This window comes from Lepus europaeus, chromosome 16 (genome assembly GCF_033115175.1).
Source record: "Lepus europaeus isolate LE1 chromosome 16, mLepTim1.pri, whole genome shotgun sequence".
Classification (NCBI taxonomy): domain Eukaryota; kingdom Metazoa; phylum Chordata; class Mammalia; order Lagomorpha; family Leporidae; genus Lepus; species Lepus europaeus.
Window position 1 is genome coordinate 12,844,712 of NC_084842.1, and position 13,407 is coordinate 12,858,118.

Consider the following 13,407-nt stretch of genomic DNA (forward strand, 5'->3'; position numbering starts at 1 on the left):
ACAACTGAGAAAGTTTAAAAAAAAAAAAAAGAAAACCTCACAGTGAAGGTTACTTTTTTTTTAACTACATGATCTGTGCTTTGCCACATTTCAACAGAAGAGCAGCAGATAGCAGTTGAATCATGGTGTGTGAACGTTACTTGAATCAATGAGCATTTCCGTCAGATTTCCTATTATGCCAGTAGAGCTTGATTTCCTCCCCTAAGTTAACTGAAACTGTAAGGGGAGGTTGGGGGGTGTAATTTGGAAGGGAATTGCTGACATTCTCATTCCCATTTGTGAGGTATATGGTTTACCAGTTATCAAAGGTCTCCTCCATTTTGCATAAAAAAAGAGGTGATCTTAGCAGCGTGAACATAGTCCTACTTGTGTGCTGCTACTGCTTGCTGCTGAAAGACTTCTAATGAGACTGTTAGCCTGAACTCAGTAATGGCCTGTTAACCATAAGCATTAGTACTTTGTGCTGTGTGAAGTTAAATTTATTTCTTAATATCTTGATTTTTTTGTGTAACTTTAGGGTTTTGTGGAATGCTGGTTGAGAAGCTCTATTACAAGCCATTATGAAAACGTATGCTACTGCCAGTGAAGTAGCAATGCCTTTTTTTTTTTTTTTTTTTAAAGATTGGAGCTGGCGCTGTGGCGTAGTGGGTAAAGCTGCCACCTGCCTTGCCAGCATCCCATATGGACGCTACTTTGAGACCCGGCTGCTCCACTTCCGATCTTGCTCTCTGCTATGGCCTGGGAAAGCAGTAGAAGATGACCCAGGTCCTTGGGCCCCTGCACCTGTGTGGGAGACCCGGAAGAAGCTCCTGGCTCCTGACTTCAGATCAGCACAGCTCCAGCCATTGCGGCCATCTGGGGAGTGAACCATCGGATGAAAGACCTCTGCCTTTCAAATAAATACATACTTTTTTTTTTTTTTTTACAGGCAGAGTGGATAGTGAGAGAGAGAGACAGAAAGGTCTTCCTTTTTGCCGTTGGTTCACCCTCCAATGGCCGCCGTGGCCAGCACGCTGCATCCGGCGCACCGTGCTGATCCAAAGCCAGGAGCCAGGTGCTTCTCCTGGTCTCCCATGCGGGTGCAGGGCCCAAGGACTTGGGCCATCCTGCACTGCCTTCCCGGGCCATAGCAGAGAGCTGGCCTGGAAGAGGGGCAACCGGGATAGAATCCGATGCCCTAACCGGGACTAGAACCCGGTGTGCCGGCGCCGCAAGGCGGAGGATTAGCCTGTAGAGCCACGGCGCCGGCCTAAATACATAAATCTTTAAAAAAAAAAAAAAATTAGCACATAGAGAACATCGCATTAAACATCTAAACAGTAGCATGTAGGATGCAGTTTACTTAGTGAATTGTCGGTTAATGGCCACTAGGGTTATTTCTGATATATATATATATATATATATATGATTTATTTATTTATTTGAAAGTCAGGGTTAAACACAGAAGGAGAGGCAGAGTGAGAGAAAGGTCTTCCATCTACTGGTTCACTCCCCAATTGGCTGCAGTGGCTGGAGCTTCGCCGATCCAGAGCCAGGAGCTTCCTCCGGGTCTCCCATGTGGGTGCAGGGGCTCAAGGACTTGGGCCACCTTCTACTGCTATCCCAGGCCATAGCAGAGAGCCGGATTGGAAGTGGAGCAGCAGGGTCTCAAACCCGTGCCCATGTGGGATGCCGGCACTGCAGGTGGCTGCCCACGTGGGATGCCGGCACTGCACGTGGTGGCTTAACCTGCTACACCACAGCGCTGGCCCCTCTAGTATTTTTCTTTTACAAACAATATTGTGCCAGCGCCGTGGCTCAGTAGGCTAATCCTCTGCCTTGTGGCGCTGACACACCAAGTTCTAGTCCCGGTTGGGACGCCGGATTCTGTCCCGATTGCCCCTCTTCCAGGCCAGCTCTCTGCTGTGGCCCTGGAGTGTAGTGGAGGATGGCCCAAGTGCTTGGGCCCTGCACCCACATGGGAGACCGGGAGGAAGCACCTGGCTCCTGGCTTCTGATCAGCGCAGTGTGCTGGCCGTAGCGTCCATTTGGGGGGGTGAACCAATGGAAAAGGAAGACCTTTCTCTCTGTCTCTCTCTCTCATTGTCCACTCTGCCTGTCTATATATATATATATATATATATATATATATATATAGCAATGACTTTTAATCACTTTTTTGTGCTATGCTGGCATGTTTATAGGATAAATTCCTAGAAATAAGATTGCTATGTCACAGGATTTAGTTCACACTGCCAAATTGCTCTCTAGGGTTGTACCAGTTTATACTGTTATCAGTAGTCTTTGAGAAAGGCATTTTCCTCTAGCTTCATTAATAAAATTGTCAGACATTTGGAATTGTTCAGCTTGAATAAGTGAGAAATATCTTGGCAAAAATTGAGTGTCTTTTCATATGTTTAAGATCGTTTATATTTCTTTTTCTGTCATCTGAGGATTCGTCTCTTTGGGTCATTTCCTTGTTAGGTGTTTGGAGCTCTTAAATATTAAGGTTAGCTCTTTGTGATGTGAGTTGCAAATGCTTTTTTCTTGTTCTGTGATTTTTTATTCTATCTGATTTCATCATCAGTGCTTTTAATTAGTATAATTTTACTGCCTCAAATAATATGTGTTCTATATTCCTGAAAGGACTTATTTATGGGTAGCTTTGATTTAGTCTACTTAGCATTTTAAAACACTAACAATGATGATTTCGTCCCTCAATAGACACGACATCAGCGAGGAGACACACATCCTCTCACTTTAGAAGAAATTTTGGATGAAACCCAGCATTTAGATATTGGACTCAAGCAGAAACAGTGGTTAATGACTGAGGTAAGAAAAGGCTTAAAATATTATAAAAATAATTGGTTAATAACCAAGAGATTTTCTTTAGCCACAATGCTTTTTTGTTTTTTTTTTTTTGACAGGCAGAGTGGATAGTGAGAGAGAGAGAGAGAAAGGTCTTCCTTTTTGCGTTGGTTCACCCTCCAATGGCCGCTGCGGCCGGCGCATCTCGCTGACCCGAAGCCAGGAGCCAGGCGCTTCTCCCGGTCTCCCATGCTGGTGCAGGGCCCAAGGACTTGGGCCATCCTCTACTGCACTCCCGGGCCATAGCAGAGAGCTGGCCTGGAAGAGGGGCAACCGGGATAGAATCCGGTGCCCCAACCGGGACTAGAACCTGGTGTGCCGGCGCCGCAAGGCGGAGGATTAGCCTGTTAAGCCACGGTGCCGGCCTAAGCTACAATGTTTTTAAATAATATTGAAATCTGTGCTTTTTTTTTTTTTTAAAGTTTTATTTATTTCAAAGGCAGAGTTACAGAGAGAGGGAGAGACAGATTTTCCATCTGCTGATTCATTCCTCAGATGGCCGCAATGGCTGGAGCTTGCATAATCCGAAGCCAGGAGACAAGAGCTTTTTCCTGGTTTCCCTCATGGGTGCAGGGGCCCAAGGACTTGGACCATCTTTTGCTGCTTTCCCGGGCACATTAGCAGGGAGTTGAATTGGAAGTGGAGCAGCTGGGACTCAAATGGGAGCCCATATGGCATGCTGGCACTGCAGGCGGTGGCTTTACCCATTATGCCACAGCAACAGCCCCTTTACTTTTTCTTAAAAGATTAAAATTCCTAAAATAAAATTGATTCATCTTACCAAGCAAAATAGAGTTCTTGATTTTCATAATATAAAATAAGCCAGTTAATCGGTATCATTGTAGTTTGTTACATTAATCATATACAAATAATATTAGTCCACATTGAAAATTGCTGGTTTACCTATGGAATTTCATAGATATACTAACATTAATTAAAGATTATTTTGGGGGGTGAGGGCAGACACTTAGCCTGCAGGTTAAGAGGCAGGCTGATATACCTGCATCCCGCATCGGAGTGTCCTGGCTTCCATTGCTGGCTCTAGCTCCTGATTCCAGCTTTCTGCTGATGCATAGTCAGGGAGGCAACAGGCGATGGTTCATGTGTTGAGTCCGTACCTCCCCCGTGGGAAACTTGGATAGAGTTCCTGGCTCCTGGCTTTGACCTCTGACCCAGCTCCAACCGTTGTGGGCATTTGGGAAGTGAAATAGCAAAAGAGTAATCTCTCTCCCCCTACCCCTTCCTCCTTCCTTCCCTCTTTATCTCTCTGTCACTCTGCCTTTCCAACAATTAAGTTTTTTTGAAAGATTATTTTGGGGGTGGATAGGCATTTAGCCTGGAGTTTAAGATACTGTTGGTATGCCCACATCTTACATCAGAGTACCTGAATTCTATTTCTGGCTCACACCCCGATTCTAACTTGTGATTAATGCATATCGTGGGAGGCAGCAGGTCATGCCTCAAGTAGTTGGGCCTCACCTAACCCATGTGGGAGATTGGATTGAGCTAGCTTTGGCCTCCCAGTCATCAAGGACACATTAATGAGGTGAACCAACAGATGGATCCCTCTGTCTCTGCCTCTCAAATAAATTTAAAAGTTTTAAAAATCCAAAAAGTAAACATTAAGAAAGTTATTTGTATTGTATTACTATTCTAGTCTCCCTGTTTTCTTCTCTGTGCCTTTCTTCTCTCCTTTTCAGGCCAGGCTGACAGCTGCAGCAGAAAACACGTAGGGTTACTCTTTCTTGAAGACCTTTCCTTGTTAGTTGTACAGCTGAACTAACTAGGAACCTAATTACACTCACTAATTCCTGCACTCTTTTTAGTTTCATTCTCAAGCTGTCATTGGTGCAATTTTTCTGTGGCTAAGACTGATGGATTTCAGGTTGTTTCACAGCTACTAGTGGCAGTAGATACCAGGTGGGGGAACAGTGATCGTTGATTTGTTCATTCCAGGGTAATGCTTTTCACTAAGTTAAAATTCTAGTGTATGGTGAACAGTACTTTGGACTGGGATGGGCAGTAACCCAGCTTACTTGTCTATTAATATTAATGGATATTTATTTGGCTCTTACACATTTTGTCTTCCAAAAGAACATGGGTTCAGATTTTTTCAATGGCATTGTAATAAAGTGGTTTATTTCTCTCCGAAGAGATTGTGTAAATAATAATGCAATTTTTTTATAAAATGTGAGCAACAGCTGTCCTTTAGCTGTTCTAGAATCCTGGATGTACAGTGCTTTAGATCTGCTAGTTTGTCCTTGCAGAATATTTTAAATTCGCTACTGCACTGGGTAGTGTTAAATATTAAAATGAGAATTTAATAATGTATATATGACATTTCCTTTTGTTAAAATATCTAAATTGTGTCACTGTTACAGGCATTAGTCAACAATCCTAAAATTGAGGTCATAGATGGGAAATATGCCTTCAAGCCTAAGTACGACTTAAAAGATAAGAAGGCCCTGCTGAGGCTCCTCGATCAGCATGACCAGCGAGGACTAGGAGGAATTCTTTTAGAAGACATAGAAGAAGGACTGCCCAATTCCCAGAAAGCTGTCAAGGTAACCTCTCTTTGCTTTCTTTGTCTTACTAAACAATTTGGATTAACAATATCTTGGTTTTGGGGCCAGCATTATGGTGTAGCGGGTCACCAGTAATGTTGGTATCACTTATGGGATGCCTTTATATGGATTGGCTGCCTCACTTCTGATCCAGCTCCTTACTAATAGCCTGAGAAAACAGCAGAAGATGGCTCAAGTACTTGGGCTCCTGCCACCCACGTAGAGACCGGAGGAAGCTCCTCGCTCCTCACATCAGCCTGGCCGCTGGGGTCATCTGGTGAGTGAGCCAGTGGATGGAAGATCTCTGTCTCTCTGTAACTCTGACTTTCAAATCTTTTTTTAAGTCTTGGTTTTAAAATTTATTTTAAAAATTATATTTAAAGCCTCCTCATATACATATGGGCAGTAGTGAGCCATTAGAAGATTTGATAATTGTCTTGTACCACAGAACAGGAAAGAGTAGCCTTTGTGTAACTTTGGCAAGTCTTTTTTGTTTTGTGTGGTTTGATTCTTTAGAATATTTCTTGATAATTTTCTTCAGACATTCTTGTTTCTGGTCTAAGTTACATTTGTAAACAAGTGCTACTTAACCTAATCTGGTAGACAGTGGTTACCTGAGGAATTACAGGCATTAAAACACAAAAGCATCAATTAATAATCTGGCTGTTTTGAAATCCTGGATGGATTATCAATAAAATTCATACAGATAACATTTCTAGTTAAAATTTGACTTATTTGTTTTTTTAAAGATTTAGTTATTTTATTTGAAAGGCAGAGTTATAGAGAGGCTGAGGCCAAGAGAAAAAGAAGTCTTCCATTCACTGGTTCATTCCCCAGATGGTTGGAGCTGAGCTGATCTGAAGCCAGGAGCTTCTTCCAGGTCTCCCACGTGGGTGCAGGGGCCTAAGCACTTGGGCCATCCTCTACTGCTTTCCCAGGCCACAGCAGAGAGCTAGATTGGAAGTGGAGTAGCAGGGACTCGAATCGGTGCCCATATGGGATGCCAGCACTGTAAGCGGTGGCTTTACCTGCCATGCCACAGCACCAGCCTCTTGTTTTGTTCTTTTTTTTTTTTTTAATTTGACAGGCAGAGTTAGAGACAGAGAAAGATCTTCCTTCCGTTGGTTCACCCCCAAATGGCCAGCATGGCTGGCGCTGCACCGATCTGGAGCCAGGAACCAGGTACTTCCTCCTTCCTGGTCTCCCATGCAGGTACAGGGGTTCAAGCACTTGGGCCATCCTCCACTGCCCTCTCAGGCCACAGCACAGAGCTGGATTGGAAGAGGAGCAGCCAGGACTAGAACCTGGCGAAAGAGTTGCAGAGAGGGGAAAGACAGAATTCTTCCTGCATCCACTGATTCACTCCCCAAATGGCCACAATGGCTGGAGCTGGGCCAGGCTGAAGCCAGGAGCTTCATCTGGGTCTCCCACACAAGTGCAGGGGCTCAAGCACTTGGGCCGTCCTCCACTACTTTTCCAGGAGCATTAGCATTGTGCTGGATCAGAAGTGGAACAGCCAGGAATTGAAATGGTGCCCATATGAGATTCAAACTTCAAACTTTGTTCTGAGCAGTGGGTAGCATATGACGTATCTGCTCTGTTCTTTTTGCTTTAGGTCTTTCACATGGAGTTCTTTCTATTCATGCATAGTACAAGGCAGCCAGAGATCCGTGCAGAATTTGTATCTCCCCTGGTCACTGTTATGGTTGTCCTCGTACTCTTTTCTGGTCCTTCAGTTCAGAGACACAGTTTTAGGTTGCTTAGGCCACCGACTTGTGGTCTTCCTTCAGTGCTCTTTTCTTTTCCATTTTCTTCCTGCTTTTTGGTTGCCCTTAAGTTCATTTTGATAGTCAATTTTCTAAATATCTCGTTTTTAAGATTTTATATTTTTCTTTGGGGAATCCTCCTTTAGAAGATACTTGGCTGTTTTAAGAAGCAGAACCCTCATAAGATTTTTATTAAAAATTTATTTATTTACTTTTATTTGAAAGGCAGAGTGTTTGCACGCTTGTGTGTGCAGGAGAGGAAGTGAGACGGAGAAAGAGATCTCTTCCATCTGCTGGTGTACTTCCCAGATACCCTCCAGTGCCAGGACTGGGCCAGGCTGAAGCCAGGCCCTCCCAGTGAGTCTCCTCTGTGTGGGGGCTCGTGTTTTGAGTCTTCACTTGGTGCCTCCTAGGATGTACATTAACAGGAAGCAGCATTGGAAACACTGAGTAGCTGGGACATTCCTGATGTGCGATTTTGGCATACCAAGCCATGGCTTAACCCGCTGTGCAACTGTGCCCTCTGTGCCACGATACTCCACTCCCCCCACCCCCTTTTTTTTTTTTTTTAAGATTTATTTTCTTTATTTGTAAGGCAGAGTTAGAAAGGAAGAGGCAGATCTACCTTCCCTGATTCACTCCCCAAATAGCTGCCATGGCCAGGGCAGGGCTAGGCCAAAGCCAAGAGGAGCAGCTTCTTCTGGGTCTCCCACGTGAATGTAGGGGCCCAAGGACCTGGGCCATCTTTTGTTGCTTTCCCAGGGAATTAGCAGGGAGCAGGATTAGAAGTGGAGTAGCTGGAACTCAAACCACTGCCCATATGAGATGCCCGCATTGTAGGTGACCCCTTATCCTATTTTCTTAGGGAGCAGTATTATTACCACAGAACAGGCTCTCTGTTACTTTTGAAAGTAGAACAGGGCTGTAATATGATGATTGCTTAGTCTATTTTAAATAATATGTGAGGTAAGGTCACTTTGACACTGGATCTTCCTGGCTCTGTTCTCTTAGGGTTAGAGCTGAAGCGGTTGTGAAAAGCATGCTGTTAGTTCTCACTTTCAGACAGGAGTTATTTCTAAATGGTGTTTTCTGTTTTTAACAATGTGAAGTTGTGTTCTATCGGAAGTAATTTCTCAGTTAAATTCCATCGGTATAGTTTTTTCTTCAGTTCTTGGTGGGGATGGAAGATAACCATATTGTCATTTTGTTGCTTACACTTTGAAGGGCTAGCAAGGAATACAAAAAATTGTGCAAAGTCAGAAAATGAGAATAAAGACAGGCAGATTACTCATCTCTCAGTAACTGCTACTTGAGAATTGTCTGATAGCTAAGTTGCCAGTTAATTCAGTTATTTTTCCCCCAAAGAAAGCCAATATAGTTCTTCTTCTTCTTTTTTTTTTTTTTGACAGGCAGAGTGGACAGTGAGAGAGACAGAGAAAGGTCTTCCTTTTTGCCGTTGGTTCACCCTCCAATGGCCACTGCAGCCAGCGCGCTGCATCCGGCGCACTGTGCTGATCCGAAGCCAGGAGCCAGATGCTTCTCCTGGTCTCCCATGCGGGTGCAGGGCCCAAGGACTTGGGCCATCCGCCTCTGCACTCCCGGGCCATAGCAGAGAGCTGGTCTGGAAGAGGGGCAACCGGGACAGAATCCGGTGCCCCGACCGGGACTAGAACCTGGTGTGCCGGTGCCATAGGCGGAGGATTAGCCTATTGAGCCGCGGCGCCAGCCAGCCAATATAGTTCTGTTAGGCCAGTCTACGTTTGTGAGGTAATACATTAAGTTTAATTGTTGTATTGAATCATCTACTTTTCAGAGTTTGTAAATAAATTTTAAAAAATGTTTAATTGTACTAAAAACCAAGCAACATAGAGTTTAAGATCTTAACCATTTTTAAGTTTATAATTCAGTAATGGTAAGTATTTACATTGTGATGCAAAAGATCTCCAAAACTTTTACATTTTGCAGAACTGAAACTCTGTATCCATCATACAACTGTTCCTTTCCTCTCAGAACCACAGTCTCTGGAAGTCACTATTCTGTTTGAGATTGACTACTGTAGATACCTTTAATCTAAGTGGAATCCTGCCCGTATTTGTTGTCTTTTTGTGGCTGGCCTATTTCACTTTGCATAATATCCTCAAGGTTTATCCATGTTACAGCATATAATAGGATTTCCTTCCTTCCTTTTTTTTTAAGTTGAATGATACTCCTTTTTGTGTATATGGCACATTTAATCTATTCACCCCTAGATGGACATTGAGTTGCTTCTACCCCTTGGCTATTAAATAATGCTGCTATCAATATGACTGTGCAAATATATCTCTTTGAGACTCACTTCACTTTTTAAGGATTATGTGAATATGATATATAAATATGATATGCTGGATTATATGAATATGAGAGTTTTTAAATTTTTGAGGATGCTGTTTTCAGTATTAGCTGCATTAGTTTGAATCCCTACCAACAGTTCACAAGGGTTCCAGTTTTTCTGCTTCCCTTGTCCACGCTGTTTTCTGTATTTTTTAAAATTTTAGAAAATATATTTATTTGAAAGTCAGAGTTAGGGAGAGAGAAAGAGATCTTTCCTCTGCTGGTTCACTCCCCAGATGGCCACAATGGCCAAGGCTGGACAAGGCTGAAGCCAGGAGTCAGGAGTTTCTTCCAGGTCTCCCACATAGGGAGCAGAGCCCCCAAGGACTTGGGCCATCTTCCACTGCTTTTAACCAGGCCATCATCAAGGACTAGATTGGAAATGGAGCAGCCTAAGACATGAACTTGCACACCTATATGGGATTGCTGGCATTGCAGGTGGCAGTTTTACCCACTGTGCCATAATGCCGGCTGCAGTGGCCATTGGAGGGTGAACCAATGGCAAAGGAATACCTTTCTCTGTCTCTCTCTCTCACTGTGCACTCTGCCTGTCCAAAAAAAAAAAAAAAAATGTTGTTGTTGAGTTGTGAGACCTCTTTATATAGCCTGGATATTAAGGAACATGATGTAAAAATATTTTCTCTCATTTCATAAGTTACTTTTTCACTTTGTTAATTGTGTCCTTTGATGCCCTGAAGTTCTTGAATTTACTATAGTCTCATTTCTCTGTTTTAAGAAAATCATTTGAAAGAGCTGGGTCACTGGAAATGGAACTGCCTTGGGGTTGGAGGACTGCTGTGTCAGAGCTGCCAGACTCTGTTGGGCCTGAGCTGAAAAGCCCTTAGCTCTGCCCAGCTTCCAAAGTAACCACTGCAACTGAGGGGTCAGACAGGTAGGGTCAGCAGCGTTGCAGACAGAACTGTAAATTTTGTATTCGAGATATCACCTGCATTTACCTGGCCAGCTCTTCTTCCAGGCCAGCTAGGTAATGAAGGTCAACAGGGTGCTATCCTAAGGAGGTTCATACCTCCCTTAATGATGTCTCTTCCTGTACTCCATGTGAAAAGATAGATCTGTACCTCGTATCTTGCCAGGCCTTAGCCCACCTGATTATTATTATTATTATTATTATTTTTTTTTTTGACAGGCAGAGTGGACAGAGAGAGACAGAGAGAAAGGTCTTCCTTTTTCCATTGGTTCACTCCTCAAATGGCTGCTCCGAAGTCAGGAGCTAGGTGCTTCCTCCTAGTCCCCCATGCGAGTGCAGGGCCCAAGCACTTGGGCCATCCTCCACTGCCTTCCCGGGCCGTAGCAGAGAGCTGGACTGGAAGAAGAGCAACCGGGACAGAATCCGGCACCTCAACCAGGACTAGAACCTGGGGTGCTGGCGCCACAGGCAGAGGATTAGCCAAGTGAGCCGTGGCGCTGGCCGTTCCCACCTTATTGATCGACAGTTTCATCCCCAAGATTGTACTTTAAAACCCCACTAATATCAGTGCCTTTGGCTTTTTTCCTCTTTTGGAAGCCCCCCTCCATGCTGCTCTGGCTGGAGGTCTTTGACTCTAATCTTGCTTTTTAAATCTTGAAAAAAAATTATTTGAGAAGTAGAGAAAGAGCCACTGGGACTCCCATCTGCTGATTCACTCCCTAAATGTCCACAATGATTGGGATGGGCCAGGGTTGAAGGGTAGGAGTCAGGAACCCAATCTAGGTCTTCCCTGTGTGGGTGGCAGGAACCAAACTAATTGAGCTATCACTGTTGCCTCCATGGGTCTACATTGGCAGAAACTGGAGCTGAGAAATGAATGCAGGTACTCTAATGTGGCTTGTGGGTTTCTTAATCTCCTGGCTAAATGCCTGCACCCCATTTGTCTTTCTGATTTTGTTGGCTATGTCTTTGGTATCATGTCCAAATCATTGACAAATCTAATGTCATAAACTTCTTCTGTTTCACTTGTAATTTGGGGTTTTAAAAAAAAATATTTTAAAAATATTTATTTATTTACTTGAAAGAGAGAGAGACAGGGAGGTACCTTCCACCCACTGGTTTACTCCCCAAATGGCTGCAACAGCCAGGGCTGGGCTAGGCTGAAGCCAGGAGCTAGGAGCTTTTTCCAGGTCTTCCACGAAATGCAGGGGCCCAAGTACTTGGACCATCCTCTGCTGCTTTCCTAGGTACACATTAGCAGGGAACTGGATTGGAAGTGGAGCAGCAGGGACTTGAACCAGTGCCCATATTGGATGCCAGCAACTTGGGGTGCAGCTTAACCCACTATGCCACAGTGCCAATCTCATAATTTTAGGTCTTATGTTTAGGTCTTTAAACCACCTAGTTTTTGTATATGGTGTAAGACAAGAATACAGTGTCTTTTTTTTTTATTATTATTATTTTCAAAAAATATTTGAGAGGTAGAATTAGAGCAAAAGAGAGAGGTTGGTCGGCCTTCCACCTGCTGGTTTACTCCCCAAATGGCCACAATGGCATGAGCTGAGCTGATCCAAAGCCAGGAGCCAGGAGCTTCTTTTAGGTCTCCCACTTGACCCAAGCATTTGCACCATCTTCCACTGCTTTCCCAGGCCATAGCAGAGAGCTGGATCAGAAGAGGAACAGCTGGGACACAAATGGGCACACACATGGGATGCTGGTGCTGCAGGCAGAGGCTTAACAATACTAAGGCACAGTGCCAGCCCCTACAGCTACATTCTTTTACATGTTGATACCAGTTTTCCCAGTAGTATTTGTTGAAGAAATTGTCATTTCCACATTCAGAGTCATCTTGGCACTGTTGTTGAAGATCATTTGACCAAATGGGAAGATTATTTCCAGGCTTTCTGTTCTATTCCATGTGTTTGTATGTATGCCAATACCACAATGTTTTGGTTACTGCAATGTTTTAAGATATTATGTGACCGGCACCACGGCTCAATAGGCTAATCCTCCGCCTAGCAGCGCAGGCACCCCGGGTTCTAGTCCTGGTCGGGGCGCCGGATTCTGTCTCAGTTGCCCCTCTTCCAGGCCAGCTCTCTGCTGTGGCCTGGGAGTGCAGTGGAGGATGGTCCAAGTGCTTGGGCCCTGCACCCGCATGGGAGACCAGGAGAAACACCTGGCTCCTGGCTTCGGATCAGTGCGGTTCGCCGGCCGCAGCGGCCATTGGAGGGTGAACCAACGGCAAAGGAAGACCTTTCTCTCTGTCTCACTCTTCACTCTGCCTGTCCAAAAAAAAAAAAAAAAAAAAGATATTAGGAAAGGTAAGATCTTTTAGATCTTTTCAAATTTTTTTGTCTTTTTTTTTTTGTGTGTGTATGTGTGTGGTGTTTTTTTTTTTGACATTTGGGATTGCTTGAGATTCCACATTTGCAAAAATATTTTTCTATTTCTGCAGGAAAAAATGCATTTGGTATTTTTTTTTTTTTTTAAGATTTTTACTTATTTGAAAGTCACAGTTACACAGAGGAGAGGCCGGTAGAGAGGTCTTCCATCTGCTGGTTCACCCCCTAGTTGACCACAATGGCCAGAGCGGCACTGATTTGAAGCCAGGAGCTTGTACCGGGTCTCCCACATGAGTGCAGGGGCCCAAGGACTTGGGCCATCTTCTGCTGCTTTCCCAGGCCACAGCAGAGAGCTGGATTGGAAGTGGAGCAGCCGAGACTTGAACCAGTGCCCATATGGGATGCCAGTACTTCAGGACAGAGCATTAATCCGCAGCGCCACAGTGCTGCCCCCGCCTTTGGTATTTTGAGGGATTATGTTGAATCTGTAGATCACTCTGGGTAGTATTGGCATCTTTACAATATTAAGTCTTCTATCCACGAGCATGGAAATCTTTCCATGTATTTGTCTTTCATTTCTTTCAGCAATA

At 44.2% G+C, this 13,407-nt stretch overlaps 1 protein-coding gene across 1 annotated transcript in view; it reads left to right on the forward strand.

The window, feature by feature from the left end:
* GTF2E2 (general transcription factor IIE subunit 2) overlaps positions 1 to 13,407 on the forward strand; it is an 84,074-nt gene that overhangs the window by 42,282 nt on the left and 28,385 nt on the right. The window contains exons 4-5 of the mRNA XM_062213461.1: positions 2,704 to 2,811; positions 5,229 to 5,411. Coding sequence (XP_062069445.1) covers positions 2,704 to 2,811; positions 5,229 to 5,411 — 291 coding nt within the window. The remainder of the gene's footprint in view (positions 1 to 2,703; positions 2,812 to 5,228; positions 5,412 to 13,407) is intronic.